This window comes from Aulonocara stuartgranti, assembly GCF_965226115.1.
Source record: "Aulonocara stuartgranti genome assembly, chromosome: 9".
In the NCBI taxonomy this organism is placed as follows: domain Eukaryota; kingdom Metazoa; phylum Chordata; class Actinopteri; order Cichliformes; family Cichlidae; genus Aulonocara; species Aulonocara stuartgranti.
In genome coordinates, this window is record NC_138960.1 from 27,220,954 (window position 1) to 27,246,136 (window position 25,183).

The 25,183-nt window shown below is 41.6% G+C and overlaps 2 protein-coding genes across 2 annotated transcripts in view; both read left to right on the forward strand.

The window, feature by feature from the left end:
• The window catches only part of neto1l (neuropilin (NRP) and tolloid (TLL)-like 1, like), a 450,458-nt gene that overhangs the window by 76,262 nt on the left and 349,013 nt on the right, over positions 1-25,183 (forward strand). The gene's annotated exons all lie outside the window — the stretch shown is intronic.
• Positions 10,083-16,614, forward strand: socs6a (suppressor of cytokine signaling 6a). Its single transcript, XM_082547061.1, has 3 exons — positions 10,083-10,532; positions 10,986-11,055; positions 11,388-16,614. The coding sequence occupies exon 3, from the start codon at positions 11,514-11,516 to the stop codon at positions 13,122-13,124; it is 1,611 nt and encodes a 536-aa protein (XP_082403187.1). The 5' UTR covers positions 10,083-10,532; positions 10,986-11,055; positions 11,388-11,513; the 3' UTR covers positions 13,125-16,614.

Consider the following 25,183-nt stretch of genomic DNA (forward strand, 5'->3'; position numbering starts at 1 on the left):
TTTCTGACATTCTACAGATGTACAATGAGAATACAAAGTGAGAATTCTGACATCCGAGCAGCTGAGGAGGTCTTCTTTTACCTGGAAGAAAAATACATTGCCCTAGGTCAGACTAGGAGTTTTCAGTAGCTGTTGAGTATTCACCAAAGAGTACATCACTTCATTGTTTGACAACCACGCTGTGTCTTGGATCACTTGTTAACACCAGCTTCAGACAGGAAAGAAAACAGAAAAACAGAATAATTGAAAACATGGGGTAAGGTGAAAACATGGTGTTATTCATTATCCCGTTTGTTTGTCATGAACTCTGTTTTTCCCTCTGATATTTACACAAAATCTCCCTATTTGGTGTTTTGTACTCCCATCTTTTAATTTATATTTAACACTCATCCTGATGACATATTTAACCCTCCTGATATTTCAACCATAAGAAATAATCATAATAGCAAAATAATAATTATAGGAAAATTAATTTCTTCTCAGAGCATTATTAGTTAAGTAATAAATGTCATCTAAAGAAGAAAAGGCAGGTTATTGTTAGTATTATTGCACAGTTGCAAATCTGTACTTTTCTTTAGTGCAAATTGGTGCTTTTATCCAGAGCACAATCCACATTAATACTTAAAAGTTTATTTACCATCCTTTCGCTCTGGTATCCCTGAAATTTCAGTCATTTTAAGTAAACATTATTTGTGCTGGATTTATATGATGAAACCTACTGGGCTTGTAAATCAATGAAATGGGCACACAATAAACACAAGCAGCCCAGTGATGTCATCTCTGTCTGTGTCTGGCCTGGGGCCTCCTCTTGGTAGTTTATGGCTAATATACCTAACGTAGGAGGTGTCCAGGAAGCACCCTGGTCAGATGCTTGTACCACCTCAGGTGCTCTTCCTCACCCTTGAGAAGGAGTAGCAGTTCTACTCAGAGCCCCTCCTGATTGGCCAAGCTCCTCACCATATCTCTACAGGTAAGCCCAGACACCCTTTGGAGGAAACTCATTTCCGTTGCTGGTATCCACCTTCTTATTCTTTCAATCACTACCACAGCTCGTGACCAGAGTGTAGACTGATTTGTAAATCGACAGCTTCACTTTCTCACTCAGCTCTCTTTTTACCACAACATACCAGTATAGTGTCTGCATCACTACTGATACAAAACCAATCTGTCTGTCCATCACTTGTGAACAAGACCCTGAGATACTTGAACTTCTCTACTTGGGTCAGCAACTCATCCCTGACCCAGAGTGGGTAAGGCCCCATTTTCCAGCTGAGAACCACAGCTTCAGAATTAGTCTGAAGCTATGGTTCTAATTCTCATCCCAGATGCTTCTCACTCAGCTGCAAGCCACCCCAGTGTGAGATGGAAGTCACTCCCTGATAAAGCCAAGAGAATCACAGTCATCTTCAAAAAAAGCAGAGATGAGATCCAGAATCCAACACCATCCATCCTCCTAGAATTTCTGTCCATAAAAGGCATGAGCAGAATCTTTGACAGAGGGCAGCCCAATCAGACAGCAGTACCCACCAGGAATGAGTCAGAAACTTTCCTGGAAATGCAAACCAAGATTTCACTACATTTGTATAGCAACCAGAAAAAAATTAGCACCAACTAAAGCTGTAAACACACACTACAGGCAGTTATAGCACACAATCTGTCTCATTCTAAGCTCAGGGCTTGCCTTTCTACCTTCCTATCTTTGTTTTGAGACCAAAGGTAATACCTTTTTCAAGCAGATTTTCCATATTGCCAGACAGTCATGTCAGCAGGTGTAGTTTCGGATTAAGGCTTGCAACGCAGCAGTATCAAGTCTCCTTTTCATGTATGCATGACCAGGGAACACCCCATCTGTTTCGAGTAATGAGCCATTTCAAAACCAGTTGTAATGTCTGTTTGGGATCACTGTCCTATTGGAACACCCGACTGTGCCCACGTTTCAACTGTCTAGCTGTTTACTTGAGATGAAGTTGTAGAATTTGGAAGTACCTGTAGCGCGTGGCGAACACTAAAGCGGTCGTGCCAGAATGTCACGCTAAAAAGAAAGATTCTTTAAAATACAAGGGGGAGCAAGCGAGTCAGATACCACGGGCACAGAGAGGAAGCAGGTCTGATCAGAAACAGTTTATTACTAGGCCAGGGAGCACAAATAAAACACCCTTAAAATGTACGTAATAAAATGTTTGCTCTCTACTAAAAACAATTCTAAAACCCGTAAAACTACCATTTTCTACATTCACTAAAACCCCCCCCCTGCTATAATTAGGCCACATGTTCATTATGGGTCCATCCGCAGGCCAGGAATTCCTCCTTTAGAGCAGAGTCCACGCCAGCCCCGTCTTCGGCAGACAAGAAAGAGCCACCCATCTTCTTGTCCTTCCGCTGGCCCATCACTTCCCAGCCCGGCTTGCATTCTGCACCCAGTCCATGATGCGACCACCGCCACAGCTCCCCTTGCGTTGGTGTCCTGTAACATAACAAATAGGGGCCAGAACAATGGTCCCAGAAGAGGCCCTGGCTCATGGCCATGGTGACCCTCCCCCAATCCAACTGCACCCAGTAAACAACAGTAGAGACCCTACTCACAAATGCAGGCAGAGGTAAACCTCTGCCCTGCTGCCAATCACACGCGTTGTCTCTTACTGTTGCCGCTCCATGAGGTCAGGACTTGGTCGCCGCATTAACCTTCCAGTCTGGGGCCTCTCTCCTTCAGTGCTCAGCTAGCCTGTATTTAAAAGGTCTTTACACAGCTGATAGGCCACCTCTGGACACACCCCTGCCTCAGCAGGTGGTCCCTATCAGCTAATTTGTCCCATGTGCAGCCAGTCCACAGTGGATAAAAACCATGTCACATAAAACACTAAAAACCATGCAATAGAAACAGAATAAAACCATGCAAACAAAACAACACTCATAAATAAACACTAAAAATCAGAATAAAAACAATATACAAGATAAATACAAATTTCCGCTGTGTGACATCCCCCCATATTTTAACTGTGACAGTCCCTGTCACAGCATTCAGGTGTTCTGTCCGGGAGGGTGGCTGGCCAACATTTGAACCTGCTGGATACTGTCGGTTTGTTATTACTTTCTGTACACATAACACATCAGCAATAATCTGCTACCAATCAGTCAGTTCTTTCGAATGCATCCTAGAAAAGTTAGAGCATAGGTGAGTTATACAGTCCAATTGCCACAACCAGGTAACCTGCTTTTATTCGATTTCGTGACCACATAGCATAGCTAGCGTATGGGATTATCAGACCATTGGCTCCTCTCAGCTGGGCACTGCTGGGATCCTTCCAGGCATAACCTGGTCTTCGTGCTTCTCCTAAGCACTACTGCATAGCAGCAACCCACGATCCCACAGCCAGCAACTCTTGAAGCTCAACTCCTCTGATATCCCTTGTGGACAAACACTACTCATGAATACTCACGTGGCAATAAAAAGTCTTTTCTGTACACCCCTTGCTCACAACCCCCAGCGAGGGTAACTGATTTAAACACTTGGCTTTGCATTCTATCATCTATATCTGTACCCCGGTTGCTGAACCCTGCTCCCCAAACTTGTATCCTGTCGACAACGCCAAAATTATGTAGCCGCTAAACTGGTGGACCTAAATCTTCACCACCACCTCTTTATACATACAAGCGAAAAAGGGGAGTGGGTGGGTCAGCGCTCAGGGCACAGAAACTAAGCTGGCTTCAAACACCATTTATTTCCATAATAAAAAAAAAACACAGCCAGAGTCACAAATACAAGCTAAAATCCCCGTATACAATAAAAATAGTGTTGCAACCCGCTAAAAACCCTGCCGGCAGAAATAACTATACACTATTAAAACAAGGCTAAAACATGTTTTCCATATACTAAAATTACTCTCCCATAGTCCCATAATCCCACAGTCCAGCCACACATGGGCGAATGGTCCTTATATGAAAGAGACAGGAGAGGAACTTCTCTTCCAGTATGGTAAAACTCGTCAGCAACAGACCAGGGAGGGGGCTCCTATCGCAGACCTGTCTCCTCCTGACAGCGCGTCGCCGCACAGTCCCGCCCCACTCCACACCTGAACACGGCCTCCCTCGTCTCACCGTCAGATGCAAGCAGAGGGGCATCCCTGCCCTGTCGTGCATTGCAGCCATCGCCACCCACTGTTGCCGTTCCTGCCGTTAGGACTGGATCGCCGAACAACTCGCGGCGCCCCACAGTCAGGCAGCAGTTCGTTCCACACACGTGCGGGGTTGCACGCGTTCCTTTTTCGCCTCCTCTCCCTTCGTGCGTCATTCCTCTCTCCTTTGTCTCTGCGCTCACCATCCCCTTTAACAGGTCAACCTGGCGGCTGATAGGCCACCTTGGGGAACGCCCCCACCTCACAGGTGCCTACAATTGTCTGTTTAGTCCACAGTGGGTTAAAGGAACATGGTACAACATTAACACCAATATAAATATGAGGATAAAACCATGCAGTATAAATATCAATAAACAAACATGCAATATAAATATCACTATAAAATCATGCAAATAAAATCAACACTATGTACCAATACACAGATTGATAAAACATAAAAACACAAATTTCCACTGTGTGACATACCCTCCTTCATTATTTCATCCACTTTGTACAATTTAACAATGGTGGCAAACAGCCTTAGAGCATGACGCTACTACCACCATCCTTGACAGTTCATACAGTGTTCTTAGGTTCTTAGGTTGCTTGCCATTGACGCCAAATAGATCAATCTTTGCCTCATTTGACCATAAAACCTTTCACAGGAAGGCATTTGGCTCGTCCACATGGATAGCTAAAACTTCCAGTCATGCTCAAATTTGAAGGTGTTGATTTTGTAACGGAGCGGTATCTGCTCTCCTTTTCATGTGTGGCATGAAAAGGAGAGCAGCACACTCCAGCTGTCTCAGGTAGATCCAGGGATGTCTCCAACGTTCATATAACTTTGAATCTGGGAAGTTCCCTATCCAGATGATGAAAGCTGCAAAGGAATCTTTCTTGTTTGTAATGACTGACAAAGTACTCCCACAGAAATATTTGGGGGTCCCAGGAGACCTTTCTTAGTTTTCATAAATGGAACTATTTATTTAGTTAATCTTTGCTATATATCCTAAATTAAAGTATCTCAAAGTATCAAGGGAAGGACCTTGATACTTTGTGATTCTTTAATTTAGGATAGATAGCAAAGATTAACTAAATAAATAGTTCCATTTATGAAAACTAAGAAAGGTCTCCTGGGACCCCCAAATATTTCTGTTTTTAAAAAGCACTAATCAAAGCAGAAATGAAAAACAATCATGTAACATCACTAGGAATAAATTGGCTGAAAAAGTGAAAACAAATTAGAATGATAGACAAAAACCCACCTGTGAAATACGACAAAAATGCATCTGCATGGACCCCACTCGACAGGGTGAGGGTCAATTTAAGGATTTTTAACATTGTAAATCAGAAAGAGCTACTTGTTATCTGTCAGCTATTTCACATCAGGCTAAATTACTCATATGCCAGTAACCACCTCGGGCAGTTTACGAATGTAAGCCCGTTCTCTGAGTGGAAAGCATGCCAATTTAAATACTTTGAAGCTAGATTTACTCTCAAAACATCTCAGCGTTTGGATTCTAAAGCCAATCATGAGTCATTTACTTGTGCCAGTCCGTACTGGGCAGCACAAATAAAAGTAATGAGCACTAAACTGTTGATGTCTATTCCATTTTTAAGATAACTTGCAGAGACTAAAAGTCCCATAGAGATTTATAGCATAAGCATGGTTGAATCTTACTATAAAAGCAAGATCTGCCACATTACAGATATTCTCCTTGGATCTTTCCTTTGATTTATTAAATGAAAAAAACAAACATTCTCCCAAACTCAAACTACAGTGCTGATTTGGTTTAACTAACTTTCTCATTAAAGTATGAAAAAGGGCAAATCATAAATAAAAAATGGTGTAAACGCTAATAAGGCTTCATTTTGGTGGAACCGACACACAACTGTACATCCCTACAAAATCTAGCACCTCTCTTCCTACTATTACTTCCACTTGCCTCCAGGCCATCAGTACCAGCATGATAAATAATGATGTCAAATTAAATGCCAATAAAAGTGACATCATCCTCATTGGCAGAAAGAACGCATCTTCCAGAAATATGCCCATTTGCTTTTTCCATGGGGGAGAAAAAAGTCATAAAAACTGTGATTTTGGGTAATACTCTCTTGTTTTCCACTCATATCAATAATGTCTCATGTTCAGCCTTCTACTGTACTATTTCAACACTACATTCTTTTCTTCCTCAATGCAACATGCAAGTTCTTGCTCTCACCCTGGTCACCACTTGCTTGGATTACTGTCATTCGTGCTGGCCTCCCCAACAAACTTTTTAATCAGCTTGAAATGGCACAGAATTCAGTAGCAAGGATCATTATCAGCGCCAGGTCCATCGATCATATCACACCTCTCCTCATTCGGCTTCACCTCATTTGCTCTGTTTTTTGTTTTACTGCATACAACACAAGTATCTGCTCTTTACTTTCACGGGCCCCCACCCCTCCCCTTTATCTCTCAGATCTCCTTCATCCTTAAACCCATTTGCATACTTTACACTAACTACTACTACACCACCTCCATCAGCTACACTCTATTACACAGGCTAAATCACAGTTCAAAATTGCATGTCAACTATAATATTTAGTCGTGTTTTCCATTATGCTTGCTGCTAGTTTAGTGTTTGAAGGTGACCTCGGGTTGTTTTGAGAAATGCAGACAAATACATTTCTTCTTCTTTCTTTTTCTTCTTATCATTAGAAAGGAGAAGTTGTTTTTTACACTGTGGTTAACAGAAGCAAGATTAACAGTTTATGAATATCTGGAAGCTGCAATCAAAAACTAAAAATATTTCTTCCTGTTTTAGAAGAAATAGATAATAAAATAAAATGCCATTATAACATACTGGTATGACACCAAGAACCTTTTTTTTTTTTTTTAACTCTTTGCAATCATGCCAAATGGGAGGGAAGGGGGGTAATTATCACAAACACCATTTAGATCCACCTTTAATGTGTTTTTCATGGTTGTGGAGCTAACTATTTAGGCCAGGGCTCAAACAGTCCATAGAGGTGACTCAGTAGCTGGTAAAGGCACACTGGCACATTTGGCCATTTGGTAGCTCCCCAGTTTGATTGCAATGACTGCATGTTAATTTCCTGCTCTCTTTTCTACACCTCATTTGTATGGCCCCTGGATGCTATGCAACCCCCCCCCCCCCCCCCCCCCAAAATCAACAGTTTTTTTTGTAAGTTAAAAAAAAAAGAAAGAAAGAAAAAGATCACTTTAGCAAAAATATTCAAAAGCTGAAAAATAGTAAAAAAAAAATGGAGACATCATCTTCTCTAACCTCTGCTCTCTCTCTAATAATACGTTGAATTAAAATCCACAAAAATGTCCACATGTTTCACAAGAGCTTGCTAGGTGTTGCTGTTACAGCTTTTCATGCGTAAAACCAGGTCAGCTGAGCTAATTACCAAACCATTATTGTAATTGTCCAAAATTCAGCAGCCCATATGGAAACAAAATAAAATGAGCTACTAGCAGAATTACCCATGTGAAATCAAGGGTGACGGCATAACGGGCCCAAAGAAGAAGATGAGCAAGCATGGACAATTTATTCATTGTTTTAACCAGGCTGCTGTTGTGATTGAGCTCTATGACTCAGCTATATAACTGAGTCATTACCTTGTATGCAGTCACAGTCCATGTAACAACAATCAATGCACATCTCAGAAGACCTCCTTAAAAATCTGAGGAGGGAAAAAGGTAAAATGAATGTGATTAAGAAAACCCATGAGATCACAGCGCTACGCCATCATCTTAACCTAAAATATTCAGATCCTACTCAAGGTAAACACTTCCTGTCTTATTCTATAGTCACTCCTGAAACAAAACCCAAGTGGTCCCACAAGCCCTGTCACAATCTGACATGCCTGCTGTACCCGTCTTCCGCTCTGCTGCAAGTGTTGAGGATATGAAGGTGGGCACCGAGGGGAGCCCCCCCCTACGATCCCCCGATGGCAATGAAGTCAAGTCGGAGGCCTCAGTCAAACTGAGGCAAGCGTAGCCACATTTTGCAAATAATTTATGGCTGATACAGTGTTCATTAGAAATTAAGATGAAATGCGGGGAGCCTCCCCTCGTGTAGGGATGTCTCATTAAAACAGCGCAGCCTGCTCCACGCGTACAGTCTTCCATCCTGACTTGCGATTCGGTGTTTTGAATCGTGCTTATACATAAATTCAAATTATTTGGGAAATATTGATCTGAAAAAGAGAAGGAGACAGAGAGAGGGAGGGAGGGAGCGAGAGACGGTCATATGTTGTGCCGTGTGGCGCTTGATAACACAGTGCTGATACTCAGCTCCCATTAGAGCAAGATATCTTTTCTGTAAATTCTAAACAGCCTGCTATTAGCAACTATTTGATCTGTTTGTGCTGTCATGACAAAACAGACTTATTCCCACAGTGAAGCATTTACTTGTTTTTACAGCCTGCCAACAAATACCAACCACACAACAGTTTGTTTGTCAGGTCTAATTTAGCTTGTAGAAACATCGCATCCTTGCTTCCCAGTGTCCTTGGTGTTATATCTAAAGAGCTCCCACCCCTCCTCTCTAGCCTCTCCCCACCAGCCCTCCACTCCCGTGTCAACACATCAAGCGAAGGCAGCCTGATCAACCCTAATAGGGCCCGGTAATTAGAGTCTTTGCATAGAGCCTGTCTGCACGCAGCTGCCCTAAGCAGGTTGGGTAAGGACTGCCATACACTTGACAGTGTGGAAAAAAACAATGTAATGTTCAGTATATGGACCAAATTAGCCTGGCAGTAGTAAACACAATCTACTTTAAAACAATACTGACACTAATTAGGCAACCAATGTATCATTTCAGAGTTCAAGTTTTAGTTGCTGTATCAAGTACTTGAAGTACTTTGAGAGCCAACTTGATGTCGTGCGAATACAAATTAGAAAGACCTTTCTGCAAAGAGGCCAAGCACAGCCAGCATTAGGGAACAAAAACAGGTTTGTAGCTCTGCTGTTATGTGATATCTGCAGTGGGAAGTTGATACTTGATTGCTGAACTGGGGACTTTACATGTCATATGAAGTAAATCACATGCGAATAAGCAGGAATGTGGCCAACTTACATTAATTAGCAGCTATGCATATTCACACAGTTTCCTGTTTACAGAAATTTGAGAAGAAAAAACAAATAGAAACAAAGCTGAGAACAATGCCTTAAAGTTTTACATTTCTCTACATTTCTCTACAATAAACAATCAGGACATGACACTATGGGTTAATGACTGGACTACATATTAGTGATTAAGGACAGTTACCCCCACCCCTCCACTTCCAAAACTCTTCAGCCCTTCATTATAGATGCATCTTCTGTCACACTAAATCTTCCCGTGCTGCGGTTCTATTATGAAAAGTCCGAACAGCTTGGATCATGCATTTTAAAAACCACTGTCTGCGAGAGGGTGGTTGCACCTTATGAAAAATAATCTTTTAGTCATTTGTTAAAATGCAAAATCACCCCAGAGACTGCATCGCTAATAACTTCACACGGCCCAGAAAGCTGGCTCATGTCTGCAATCATGACTGAACTGAATGGGCAAGTTTTGCAAGCAACAACTTCCCCCGCCACCCAAGTTTAAGCACTTTCTCTTTTCCAGTAGCTTTTTCAGCAGTCCTTTTTTCAGTTTTTCCTGTGGTGTAACACGTCCACTTCTGATGCAGCACAGAAATGAGGATGCATCTTAAATACGTTTACTTGAGCTAAATTGAAAGTGTGTTGAATTCTAGCCTACAGGTACCCTTTCAGACATCTTTACATCTTCTATTTTTGCATCTAACCCCAAAGTATTAAGCATTAACAACTCCTTGCATTAAAGCAGTTAGAATTAAATGTTTTCCCAGATTCACATTTAAGGGTATAAATAAATAAATAAATAAATAAATAAATCTCAGAAAAAAAAATATATTTTCATGCTAATAAATTTTTTCCTCCTTGATTTGATGTGCACATGATGTCGGAGTAGCAGGGCTGTGTGTCTGATTCGCTGCATCTGAGTCCTCTGACTCTGCTCCCACAATTCAACAGGCAACAAAGGAAGAAAGGAAGAGGCCGAACGCTAGAAAGTGTTAGCCAACCTAGGCTTGAAGATGTCAACTTATTGTTTAATTCTGCTCGGCAATTTAAAGCTATATGTTTAGAGTAGCACAGGGTCCTGCCATATAATCGCTTTGCGCTTTCTGTTTTGCGTGGGAGCCGACTGAAGGGAAGGTGATGGTAATGTTTTCGACAGAAAGCGCTAACAAAGCTAGCTGGCTCAGGTACTAAGCCTGTATAAGTCAAGCTAACATTAGCCAACAATCGTCAAGGAGCGAAGCTTAAATGAAGGTGTTGTGCAAGGCGAATGCGTAAACCTTCGTGCTGTCTTGGCCATCAGTACAAGCAGAAGTGATCAGGTAAGAGGCTATATCGTGCGTGTTTACAATAAGTGGTTACAGGTATTTACAAATGCACTTTTATTGTAAGCATGCTAACACTGGTCGTTAGCAAAATTTTTATTATAGCATCTGAGCAACACAGCAGCTCTCACATTGGCATCGGATATGATCTCGGTTGGCTTTGTTTGTTGTTGTTGCTATTTCAGTTGCAATGGTAATCATTGTAACCATCGGTGTTGCAATATTGGCGTTAAAGTGAAAGGCTAACAACCGGAGCTAAGCTACATCCATGCTTTTGTGTCCGCAGGCCTTTTCAGGTAAGGACAAATGTAGCTGAGCTTGGTCTGGTTATTAGAAACCACTTTAAATGTTAATGTGCGTGATTGACGATGCACGTTTTCCTCTGGTAAATTTACATGTTAATCAGACGTGAACATTTCAAATGAGCTGGCTTTGTGTTGTTTTTGGTAGCATCCAATGAAAGGTGGTGGAAGTGGAACTTGACCCAGCCAACTGAGTCACCATTTTCCTGCTCATCATGGTGAGTAATCAGGTTGCTGCTGTTTTTGGTTATCAGACATCTGTTCGTGTTTGAGGATCTTAAATTTGAAATATTTAGTGAATTAGATATTAAAACTGATGATATTGTTTGTGTGTGTGCTTGTTTGTTTGTTTTTGTTTTTTGGTTATGTACAACTTAAAAGAGAGAGTGGGAGACTGTTTAAGGGCCACAATAACCTTCTTCAGTGCTTTATTTTTCTTTATGTGGTTCAAGGGCTTAAGTCAATATTATGAACATAATAAATAACAATCTCAGAGTGTGCTTTAAAAGTCAAACAAAGAATATCTTGCATGTTTTTTCTCTCACTACAGGGTTTAATGGCTCCATTGTGTGCATGACTTGTTTCATGTGGCCTGATGGGAGGACACGGTGGATAGTACTTTCATCAGGATACCAGGAGAGCCATCTCATGCCCTCATTTTGGAGGGCCTGTCAGAATGAAGAAGATAAGCCTTAAGACCATCCGCAAGTCACTCAGCATAAAGGGCAAAGAGGAGGGTGACTTTGTCATGCTCCAGCAGCCCTCGGTGACTGCAGAGTTTTCTAAGGATGAGTCACTTTTTGGGGGCTGCTACACCAAAGAGCTTTCTGCCTGTGATATTGCTAGCGAAGATGAAAAAGGGGGACAGAACAAGGGCCGCTCAAAGAGTGAGACTCTGATGGGATCGCTAAAGAGAAGGCTGTCTACCAAACAGAAGGCGAAAGTGAAAGGCGGCGCCTCGACCATAGGCTCAGTGGACGATGAAGACACCTTCTCATCTAATTCTGTCCCGATCAGCTTCAATGAGGTAAAAGCTCAGAGACCCCTTAGATCTGCATCCCTCCGGAGTCACCATTATAGCCCTTCTCCGTGGCCTCTGCGGTCTGTCAACTCTGATGATGCGTGCATCAAAATGGAGGTAAAAGTTAAAGCCATGGTTCACTCTCCTAACCCAAGTCCCAACTTAAACGGTGTCCGGAAAGAATTTCATGATTTCCAGATGGAAGGGCTCCTTCAGGACCAAGCAGAGTCCTTAAAGAATCTCCAGCAACCGCAAAATGGTGAGCTGCATCTAAATATTGATGAAAATGATGTGCCTGTGGTGCTGGGGTTGACGCCCCAGGACTACATCCAGTACACAATGCCTTTAGATGAGGGAATGTATCCCGAAGGGTCTCACTCTTTCTGCCTGGAAGGTTCCTCTCCTATGGAGGTGGTGACAGAGGCAGACAATGGGTCCCTCCACACAGAGCAGGGACAGGAGGAGCATGAACTGGTGAATGGGATGCCTCCAGATATATTCATGGAGACCTCAGTCAATAGTATTCTTATTGGTTCTGCTGGCATGATGCTCCAAAACTCAAGAGTGGAGATGCCACCTCCCCTTTCTCCACTCCTGCCACCCATGACTAGTAATGGACATATTCCAAGGACATTTTCGGGCTTTAGCTCTGCAGACAGCCAGGTAGCTGAGAGGGTAAGACACCACCTCAACTTTGATCCAAATTCGGCTCCTGGGGTTAGTCGGGTATACGACTCAGTCCAGAGCAGCGGGCCCATGGTTGTGACCAGCCTGACGGAGGAGCTGAAGAAGCTTGCTAGGCAGGGCTGGTACTGGGGTCCCATCACACGCTGGGAGGCAGAGGAAAAGCTGGTCAACCTGGCCGATGGATCATTTCTGGTCAGAGACAGCTCTGATGACAGATACCTGCTCAGCTTGAGTTTCAGATCGCAGAGCAAAACCCTCCACACCCGCATCGAACACTCCAACGGACGCTTCAGCTTCTACGAGCAGCCCGACGTGGAGGGACACACATCAATTGTTGACTTAATCGAACACTCTATCAAAGACTCAGAGAATGGGGCTTTTTGTTATTCCAGATCTCGCTTACCAGGATCTGCAACCTACCCCGTCAGACTAACCAACCCAGTATCTCGGTTTATGCAAGTGCGCTCCCTGCAGTACCTTTGCCGCTTTGTCATTAGGCAATACACAAGAATAGACCTTATCCAAAAACTGCCCTTACCTAACAAGATGAAAGATTATCTGCAGGAGAAGCACTACTGAGGATACGGATGGTAATTTGCACTTTTGTGTTCAGTTAAGAGATTTACAAAAGGGGTTTACAGACAACTACAGTTTTGAGATGACTGGTTCTGGTGGCTCTTGATTTGTGTCCGTGTGACCCTGTCACTGTTCGGCCCTTCATTCCACTATTCTGGGGTTTTTTGCAGGAGGCTCTACTTCCAGAAATGTAGGCCAGCACATAATCTATCGCAAAAACACAGCAGAGATATACAGCCAAGTAATCTTATCCGAATGCATCAAGTGCAGAAGCTGATGTTGGTTACATTAACAATAATCCAGCTGTGCAAGTGTAACAGTTTTTTGTTAGTTTTTTAAAAGAAATTATATCGGCGTTGAGACTGCAGAGTAGGGAAAAGAATATTCCTTTAAAATTCTATCACTTGTTAAATTCAATCTGTAGTAGATATGAAGGATGATTCCAACATGGAGCGGTATTTTTTTTTTTAGGTCTCTGCAGACTGACCAATTTGGCTCATCTTTTGCTGTTTTTTTTTTTTTTTTTTTCCTTCACTTACAACACTCAGACTGCAAATGAGAACATTATGCATCTGTACTGTGCTGTTAGTCAAATAGAAAGATAGGGCATCATCATATTTGCAACGACTGACCTATTATTCTGATTGTAAATTTGCAAAAAGAAAGATTATAAACCTAACTCCTCATTCAGAGGATTAAGTTTCTCCGTGACCCTTTATTGGCACGTGGCAACGGTTATACAACCAATACTTAAATGCTTCTGTCTTAATATGGGACCGACTTTACTTTTGGAGCTTGTCACACGGCTTATTTTCAGCCGTACTGTTAAACACATAGGCTTTAATAAACATGATTATCTGTTGATGAAAGGTTTACCTTTAGTATCCAGGATTTACAACTGTATAGCAAAAGATGTCCACAATCTGCCAGCCTGCCAGAGCCTTCAAACAGATCATTGAGAGACGTAGCTTTAAATTATATGGCTGCATGCAGCCATTATACATTGTGCAAGCCTAAAGGTACTGATAATGCTGGATTTTAATGTTGTGCTGTTTGTGGTAACAGCATAAAAGTTTATGTATAAACCTTTTTAAAATATGCTAAAAGTGAAAAAAAAATCTGCTTTGGGAATGTTACAAAAACTGCACCGCAGCTCAGGCCTAACAAGTTTGTCACTATGTGTAATGCTTTTATCTGCATGTTATAAAGGCTTTAAGACTGTCAATTAAAGGCAATGTAGAACTACACTAATTGAGAGAAGATGTCACAGTAAAAGGGGGGGGGGGATTTTTGGCTGTTATTAAAGCGCGACACTGAGTAAAAGGCTGTTAAATGCGCAGTTGCATTTACCTTGGGCAGTTTATATATATAGACAAAATTGCCCTCAATTAACTTATGACTGGGGGGGTGCAAATAAACAAACAAACAAAAAAAAAACAGGTCTCTAGTCAATTGACAATCTGAATGTAGGGATGGCTGTTTCTTAGTCTCTTAATGCCTGCAATGAGCTGGACACAGATCAAAAGAATCCTAAAACTGAGGATGCTTAGGTGAGCGGATTTGGGAAAGCCAGAGTTGAGTCCTCCTCGCCATCTCGGAATGATGCCAGTGTTTCAGCATATGACAAAAGTTCAGTCACAGCTGCATGTTGTCATTAGTGTTACATGGGTTTTCAGGACATGTAAACAGGCGTACAGTTTTTGTCATTGCTCAGTCACATTGTTCTCAGTCTCCACAGAACTGCACTACCCCACGGATTATCTCTCTACTGGGCTGTTTCTGCCAGAGTAAAGGGAAGAGCACACAGTATGCTACGCAAGTGCTTTATATGGATACTTGACAGGGAATTGTGCTTTCACATTATGAATGAGCATTTCTTTATATTATTATTATAATTTTTTTGACATCAGTGTCCTTAAAAGTATTTGGAACAACGTTGGTAGGTCGTTAGCGCATAGTTCTAGATTGTTAGCTGGAAACGGTGGTGTCTGCGGAAGTTACTATGAATCTAGCACAGCAGAAATTAGATAGGAACTTTGAATGGTGTTGCATGTTTAAAAACGTAACCTTTTAAAGCTTTTGAGTTGTATAGGAATGAAGGATTTGGGTCGTGCGTTCGGCTGTGTCGAGAGATGTTTCTGTCACAAGCATTGGCTGGATATTCTTTGTACAAGAAATGTGTTTTTCTTTCTTTTTGAATTCTTGATTTTTCTTCTTTTTTTTTTTGTGGTTATTTTGTTTTGTGACATTTGCCATCTGGGGGATGTGGTTGTATAGAGGGAATGTGCGCTTGTTTGAGGTATCCATTTTTATCTGCCTGCAGACCATTTTCAGAAAGCATGGGAAGCATAAAAACTACATTGACACATTATTTGCACTTGAACATTTTTTATACTTGGATCCTCTCCTGCCTACAGTTTTCCTTCAGATGGTGTGTGTGCGTGTGTGTGTGTTTGGTTTTTTTTTTCTTCTTTTAATTTTAATGGTTAAATAGTCACATTTGTCCCAATGTGTTCATATAACTGTCAGATTAAAAAGAGTTTTTGTTGTCATATCTGTGGGATAAAAAGGGTAGTTCACCAGCATCATTTCAAAGCCTCTGCAAATGCTCATTGGCTGTCAAGGAATGGGATCACAGCATGAATGTTGATATTAATCATGTTTTCAGTGTGTTTGTATGTGTTTCAGTTGAAATGTGAAAAAGAAAATGTTAGTCTTTTTTTTTTCATAATACTATGTTCTTTTAAATGTATTGCCATTAAAATGTTTAATCTGTTATCAAATTTTGACACGCAGGAGCCAGTTTCATACGGTATGCTGCTGTGATTTCTCGAAATACTAGTTTATTATTAAGCATTATTACCTTCAAAGTTTGATTCCAGAGGTTGATGCTTGTTCAGACTGCTGACGCTTTTTGTAGTGAGAACAGCTGTTAAGCACTAAACAAGCTTCGAGTTTTTGTTTGTTTTGTTTTGTTTTGTGCATCTCGGTGAGTGAAGGTAATTGTTTACAACATTACGTTTGGACATGCCCCTCCCTTTTATTTACCCTCTCTCACGTGAATATCTTGGTACAATTTGAAAACTCTTTGTTATTATTATTATTTTTTTCTTTTAATGTGTTATACACATTTGTGCTGCTTATAGATATGATTGCCTTTCTTGTATTTAACAGTGTGGGCGGGGCGGGGATAGAATGTCACCAATGTAGATGTATGTACACACAGTGACTTTGGTTTTCATCTTGGGAGAGCAAAGCAGATTTGTAGTCAAAGGAGAATTAGTAGCGATTAGTAAACCCTCTGTAGAATTACCAGTTCACTCCAGTTTACATTGGTTGTCAACTTTCCAAAATAGATGGTCTTTTTGTATTTTTCTTTTGGGAAAAAAAATCAACAGTGATTTATTGCACATTTTGGATACAGTTGAAGAGTTTTTTGTATCTGCCAATTATAAATTATAAATAAAACTATATTCTAGAAAAAAAAGTGGTTTTTAAAGAGTTTTTTTATGGCAGGATGAAGCATGCTGATTTTGTTTTAAACCATACTTTGTTCCAGCGATGCACTCGATAAGAGCCGGGTCATGCGTGCAGCCGTGTTAATGGGTAAATCACGGAGGTCTTGAGGAGATTCATTCCACAGTGGGTGCAAATTGGCAGCTAATCCCAAAGCCCCGGTTTCCTAATTTACAATGACAATGCAGGCGGTCTTTGAATACAACTGAGTGAAGCAGAGACTCTGGGGAAAGATTAACAGCAATGCTACCATCTTGCTTTAACTTCACTTTAAGTTGACTCTGGAGAAATACTGAGTGAGTTCTTGTGTTGTAAAGTGAGAGGAGAAGATGGGAGTGGGGTAATGGTGTCAGCTGTGGACTTGGATCTGCTGAAACATGGTTCGCATGATGATTAGGAGGTAGGCTTTGTTAACTGCTGTGTCTGACAGGCCTCTCTAGGCATTTGAGGTGAAGATACACAACTGTTTACTCTCGCCGCCCGGTTCGGGATGATTTATTCATGGCGCACACTGGTGGTCGCATGTCATATAGAGATGCCTCCATCATAAAAGGACTCATCTCTGCCTTCCACTGTTACCTTTTTTATTTTTTATTTTTTTTTTTTAATTTGCAGTTTTTCAAACTGTTTATATTCAGAATATAGTGGGGGAAGTTTAACTTTGCTGGCAGAGTGCAGCCTGTCATATTGTGACACAGCATCTCAGCAGTTTTGTATTTGTCTGCAGACGTCACATTGGCCTCATTCACCTTGCCAACTCATACCCAGGAAGTTGCCTGCGTTTCCTCACTTTAGTGTACATCACTTTTGTGTGGCTGTTTTGAAGAAATGCTGTCACTTTTGTCGTCGCTTATGCTGCTTCAGCATTTAACTCCTCTGAAGAAGCAATCCTGACACATCACATTAATGGAAATTTAAGTGCATTCTGTCCAACATGCACAATCTACAGTTTATGTTCATGAAAGTCAATAATCACAGTTTGGTCTGGTGTAATGTGGTCAGTGGGAGGAAATGAGCATTTGACACTGTGATTAATTTATAATTACACCCCCTTACAGAGAAATGAGCAGTTTCATTTTATAGCTAAATATAATGTATCAACAAAATCACAAAGGAATAAGGGAAATGAGTTTTAACGAGTCTCAACTTAATTATTAACAATTATCAAGGCAGTATTCACAGTTAATTGCACCACTTTGTTGAGTAGTATACCAGCACTCCTAGTATACATCTTTAACTTGACCTCCATAAAAAAAGTCCAAAGATCTATTAAAGGATGTGAGGAACAAGACTGCCTATTTCCACAAGGCTCGAATGGACTATAAAAACACCAGAAAGTAGTTTGGTAAGAAAATTACAACTTTTGGCAGTTTGAACAGTTTGGAATGACCCCAGAACTGCATAGCAGGATTTCCTTAAATATCTCAAATCACACTGAGTGTGTGATTTAATAAAACCGTTGGTAACTAATATAGTATAAATTCTTGCGGTGCCTATAAAGTACCCAGGCTCAAGAAAGCCATTGTTCAGGCCCCTCTTAAGGTTACCAGTGAACACCCAGAAGATCTGATGAGATTTGGGAGAATGTGATGTTGTTAGATGAGACTTAAATTGAGCTGTTTGGTATCAGTCTGTTTGCCATGATTGGAGGGAAAAGTAAACCATCGCTACTGTCAAACATGGTGAAATCATTATGCTTTGGTGGTGTATTTCTGCCAAGGGTACAGTGCGATTGAATCCTTGGCAGAAATACACACTTCATGTAGAAATACACAAAACATTGAGGGAAAGGGCACTTGGCCAGGGTGCTTTGACTAATTTCACAGGGTGTGTATTTTCTTGATTGTTTTCTTGATTTGATTACCAAGCAAATCCAAAATTGAAACGATAAACTACTCATTTTTTCATATTTGGGATCATATTTCCGGCATTAAAGAGAGTCCGCCTACATGCTTTTCTTCACCAACAAACTATTTTCTATGCAAAGCAAGTGGACTACAAAAGAATATCTCTGCTACGCAGAAAAAACTGCATTCAAAAGTATTTTAGGAAATATGTTTATTGGCTTTCTTTTCATTGTGTATGAGTAAATTGACATCATTAGTATTTAAAAAGGTGCGTGGGAAACTACCACTAGCCATTTTTAGTTTACCTTACTTAGCATGAAGGCTAGCTCAGGCAATCTCTAACAGCAAGTCTGCCTAACAGCATCTCTGATTTATGGAAGCCCGTTTCTGCCACTAAAAAAAAGAAACGGGCTTCCATAAATTGAAATTTCGAGTTATTTTTCTCAAAATTTCGACTTATTAACTCGAAATTTTGAGAAAAGTTGTGCGAAATTTCGAGTTAGCTCTGCCAATCAGTAATCTACATAGATAAAAACTGGATCGCAACAAATCGGCGCTTTCGAGAGTACGTTTGGTGATAGTAACGCCATGTGATTCAGCTAGTAACACAAGGATTTCATCATTTGTGAAGCCACGCTGAAAATAATCAGCAATTTGTACATTTATGACTGGCTGTAATACTGGTAGCTTAGCTGTAGCATTTGTAGCTGAGGGCTTCAGCTTCCGGGTAACAAGGAAATGACGTCATTCACGTAGATTACTGATTGGCAGCGCTAACTCGAAATTTTGAGTTACTTTTCTCAAAATTTCGAGTTAATGAGTCAAAATTTCGAGTTATTTTCTCGAAATTTGATGCATCCTTTTTTTTCTTTTGTTTTTTAGTGTCAGAAACAGGCTTCCATACGGATTTTACTAAATAAGTAGATTCAGGAAAATATTGTTGCTGCACTAATGAATAGTGGAAGCCTCACCCAGCTTACATTTAGCTGCCGGCCCCTTCAAGTGATAACCAAAGGCCACTCTGCAAGCTGTGTTCATATATATGTTCATATACAGATTTCTGATGTTAGAGATTTCGTGTTGCTACCAAAAACCTGCTATACACTTTTGCTACAATGTTTCCTTGCAAAGGTGTGAAATGGTGAGCACGGGGCGTTTGGTTGGTGCATTAGAGGCGCTGCCCACTCAGCAGCAGTTTGTATCTAAACTCTGCTATTTTAAAAAGGGATGGAAATAATAAGAGTTGGGTGATAATGCTCTAACACATGCAACTCCTTTGTTTTCAATAGATCGGTATTACTATTTATATCATGAAAATCGTTATTTGTTGACTTGCCTTTGACTATGCTAACCTCTAGCACCAGCTGGAGTCTAATATCAGGATCCCTTACTGACTTTTTTGATTCTTGGGTGAAATTTTTTAATCCCCAAACTAAAATATGTTTGTTGCATTTGTCTTTTGGCACAAAAGTGCTCATTTGTGAGCCTTTTTTTCTTCCTTCTTCTTTTCTGTGTGGTTCTTAGTTTGAAACTGTTTACTCTGGAGACTCCATCCATCAAGTGTCTGCTGTCTCAGATTGATGATGCGCTCCTGCCATCTGGTGCACTGCGTGGTGCACCCATTTTTCACCTACAAACAGGGATGATGTTGACAGCTTGAATTAGCCAGCAAACATATATATCGCTTTAAATTGTCATGCCAGGAGAGCATCAGTAGGTCTAGCTTGTAATGATAAAGCTGAGGTTACCTGCTGGCTACAGATGTCTTTCAGCTCAGAGTGAAAGGTTCAGCTCTATTAATGCTTGTCATCTCATGCCAGCAGTGCCATACACCACTGAGACCCTCTCCTTCCCCATCTATCATACATTAGGCGCCTCTGAACCCCAATTAGCCCTGTTAGAGACAGGACTGCCTTCATCATTAGCAGGTCTCCACTGAAACAACAGCTCATCGTGCTATTCACTGTGATCATTCTTCACAGTTTCCTATGTACTCGTGGAGGGTATGTTTGCTGAATTTGGCCTGGAAACTACCACTCTGGGTGTCTCACACTGTATGCCTCTGGGTTGCCTTTCATCACCATCCATTTCTAAAAGCAGTGTGTCTCCCAACCAAGCTGAATTTAACAAACAAAGTGGTTCAAATGGTGAAGATTGGAGTCACCAGCTCAAGTCACTGTTACAGACAGGCGCAAGAACTCTGAATTCTTGAGAAGCGAGCATGGTTAATGACCAGAAAATGGCTATTCCAGATGGTCCCAGCTCCAGGGTGTAAGCAAAGAAGAAGCTGGCCACTTTGATATTTGATTGATAATCTTTCACCATTTGACACTCACAAAGTAATCCCTTTTGTTAGACTCTTTCATGCATCACATATTATGTGATAAAAAAATGTTATTTTCTTATCACTATTATGCTGTTCTGTGAGATATTATCTGGCAGCAGGAGGAAATGTAAATCAGCTACCTGCGAATCCTATAAACTATCTTTCAGAAAGACATTGTTACAATTTCAGTGGCATAGCCACACTGACATTGACTAGTGAGAATATTAATAATATGCAGGAATTGTGTGTTTATGTGCATTTCGTGCTAGTATCTAATGCGTGGTTTCCAGAACTGACTGAAGGCCAAGGGGAGTCATAACACGGTCATAATTATGTCATTAAAAAGAGTGACATCTGGAAGTTGAGGGGCATCGAGCAGCACAGAGTCACACCTCTTTCTCTCCTTTGCCCCCCGTGACACTGACAATGCACTCTCATTCCATCCTACAATCTGCCCATCCTTCAGCTGGGAGCTGTGTGTGTGTGTGTGTGTGTGTGTGTGTGCCTGGGGCTGCGGTGTGGTGTTGGGAGGGGTGTGGGGCTTGAGGGTGGGAGAACAGGTGGCAGCCATCAGGAAATGGATGGGGAATGTTTTGAATGGGAAACTTGCCTCCATTCCTCATGGAGTACCTGGGTGTCTGCCCTTCACCAGTGGTCCAAGAGGCACAGCAAGGACGGGAGAGATGAAATGAGAACAGGTGGTGGTTTGTTGCTTAACGAGGAATGGAGTTCCCCTGTAGGTCTGTGAAAGCACAGCCAATAGAGCGCTATGGACTTCGCCTTCGCAGCAGGAACCCTGCTGCTCGCAGGTCCCAGCGGATCGCAGACTGTATCCAGAACAGGAGAGCTTTACAAATGAAACTCACGTGAGTTTGGCAGCTGCAAATTACAAATTTACCAAAAGACAAAAAGTCCACCGCCAGAACAAAATGAACAATGTGTAATTAATGACATACCTGCCTCCAATCTGTTTTTGGTCAAGGGCCAGGCTGCCATCATTTTCTACTTTGATTGAATTGCAGTCGCACTCCCAACTATTTGAACTGCCCCAGTCCCTAAAGTGCTTCATGCTCCCGCAACTGAGATGTTGCATGGCAATTAACAGCTCCCCGACCTCTGAGTGTGCATTAGTCAGCGGGACTCCGCCCTCCTCTGCAGCCAGCCCGCTAATATCCCAGCCCCAACTCAACTCTAACGTGTCAGCTACAGGACCTCAGGAAGCTTCTGAACCCTCTGGTGTTGATGAGCTCATTCTCTCAGTTCGCCACACCTCTGGTGTAGCATCTGCTTTGTAACTGTCAAACAAAGCCTGAGCTCATTGTAGCTGTAAGAAAAGAAACCCAACTGTTTTTGCATACGCAGCTATCAGTTCTTCCTCTTTTTAAAAAAAATAACATTTAACAGACAATTTAGCCAGAGTTGTAATTTCTCTTCCTACATATCATATTTTTTCAAGTAAAATGGGCATCCATCATTTTTACTCTACGTGACTGCGCAGCTCAAACATTTCATCTCCACAGTCACAGCTCCAAGGAGGCTGATGTGATCTAATCACTGAAATGTATGCTAATTGTGCTGTTTGACATCACTGGCTGAGATTCATCAAACTATCAAAAGTGACAAATTCTTTCGAGAGAGATAGAGAGAGGGGAGGAAACAAAGAGAGAAATCATCAGCGTGTTTTTATTTGTTCCAAAAACTCTTTTCTCTCAGCTCTTTATTAAATTGAGCATCCCCAGAATGCTTCCCAAAACTGTTTATGAGCTCTCTTAAGTGTTCGGGTATATATAGTAAGTTTAGATTTTATTTTTTCATCCATTATGGTTTGATGCACTCCTATCGTGCTGTCTTTGCCAACCCTAAAGGTTTGAAATTTTAACAAGCTTGGCATCCTTAAAGCTTGATTACATTATCTCAGGAGCCATGCGTATCTGCAACGCACTACATTAAAAGCTACATCTCTGGAAATAGTAAACAAATGAATTAGGTGAGAGACGGATTTGTTATGGCAGCCTTGGCTCCCTCCTCAGTTCTGTAATCTATTGAAGTAGAAAGATATTTTGCTCAGGATGCCTGTGATACCATCACAGGTGATTTGCAGTTTGTCCCAAAGGACAGACTTGGTGTACTGGCATTGGTCTTTATAAAAGATAAAACAATTCTGAAAGCTTATAGGTGTGATGGATATCTACAACTGGTTTCCAACCTAATGCTTCACATATGTAAACAGTTTTGGAAAATGTATGATGTGTATCTAGATGTTTAAAGTGACGTATCATGTTGTTTTAAAGGGATCCAAGCACCTTTAATGCAACAAATTTAATATTACATGCACTTGTCTGCCCTTTTGTTAGGTACACCTATTCAATCGCTTGTTAATACACATATCTACTCAGGTGTCTCAATGAATTTAGCCATGTAGACAGGGTCAAGATGAGCCTCTGAAGTTCAATCAGAATGGGGAAGAAAGGTGATTTAAGTGACTTTGAATGTGCTGTGGTTGCTGGTGTCAAACGGACTCGTCTGAGTATTTCTGAAACTACTGATCTTCTGGGGTTTTCCTGCACAGCCATCTCTAGGGTTTACAGAGAACAGTCCAAAAAAGAGAAAATATCCAGTGACTGACAGTTCACAGGGAAAGAAAATGACTCGCTGATGAGGTCAGATGAGAATGGCCAGACCGCATTGAGCTGAAAGGAATACAACTAACTCCAGTTGCCACTTTCTACACACAAGGTATACAGAGCATCTATCAGTGCACAATACACTGAACCTTGAAGCAGATGGGCTACAGCAGCAGCAGGCCATACCGGGTATCACTCCTGTTTGCTAAGAACAGAAATCTGAGGATGCAATTTGCATGAGTTCACCAAAATTGGACAATAGAGGGCTGGAAAAATGTTGTTGCTTTGATTTCTGCTGTGACATTCTGATGCTAGGGTCAGGATTTGCTGTTAACAACATGAAAGGTTGTTGTTGTGCTGTAATGGATATTGTGTTTTCTTCACACACTTTGGCCCCGTTAGTGCCAAACTGGAAATTGTTTATATGCCACAGGCTAACTGTGTATAGTCGCTGACCAGCTTTCCTATCTGTTTTATGACCACAGTGTACCCATCTTCTGATGGCTGCTTCCAGCAGGATAATGTGCTATGTCACAAAGCACAAATGAACCAAAGTGGTTTCTTGAACATGACAATGAGTTCGCTGTACTCAAATGGCCTCCACAGTCACCAGATCTCAATCCAGGAGCAGCTTTGGGATTCACATCATGGATGTGCAGCTGACAAATCTGCAACAACTGTGTGATGCCATCATGTCAAGACGGACAAAAATCTCTGAGGAATGCTTCCAGCACCTTGATATGGAAGATTAGGGCCACTGAAAAAAAAAGAAAGTGTGGACATCTTTTTCCCCCTAGGATTTGAAGAAAAAAAACATCCCCACTTTTTTTCTTTTTCCAGTGATCCTAATCCTCTTCTGTACCTTGATGAATCTACACCATGAAGAATTACGATAGTTCTGAATGTAAAAGCCTAACCAGGTACCAGCAGGGTGTACCTAACAAAGTGGCTGATGAGTGTGAAATCCTTGCCGTCTAGGCTGGTAAGTTGGCTTTTGAAAAGAATTGCCGTGAAATTTTGTAGAACATTTATGATCTCCTGAAAAAGAATTTTCAGTCTTTAGAGACTTCCCAACTGCAGGTGAAGGTAATTACTCAGAATAGACATTAATGCTGTACATTCAATACAACATTGTATCAGGATGGTGTTAGAAACAAGAAATGCTTGAAATATATGAAATATATCAAGCCAACATAAGCCAACATAACTTCCAACTTCCTAACTGGCAGACCACAGGCAGTAAGGATGGGCGGACATGTCTCAGCCTCCACCACTCTCAGCACTGGAGCCCCCCAGGGGTGTGTTCTGAGCCCCCTGCTGTACTCTTTGTACACATATGACTGTGTGGCCACTACCAGCTCCACCACCATCATCAAGTTTGCTGACGACACCGTCGTGGTGGGCCTGATCTCTGATAACAACGAGACGGCCTACCTGAAGGAGATTAGGAATCTGGAGAACTGGTGCCAGAGGAACAACCTCCTTCTAAACGTCAGTAAGACAAAGGAGCTGATAGTGGACTTCAGCACTAAGCAGGAGAGGAACTACCAGACCCCCGTCATCAACGAGTGCCCAGTGGAGAGAGTGGACAGCTTCAAATACCTCGGAGTTCACATCACGCAGGACCTGTCATGGTCCTGTCACATCAACACTGTGGTGAAAAAGGCCCGACAGCGTCTCTACCACCTCAGACGCTTGAGAGACTTCCAACTGCCCTCCAAGGTGCTCAGGAACTTTTACTCGTGCACC

Coding starts and splice junctions, on each gene's coding strand:
- socs6a (XM_082547061.1), top strand. CDS start 11,514: ATGAAGAAGATAAGCCTTAAGACCATCCGCAAGTCACTCAGCATAAAG.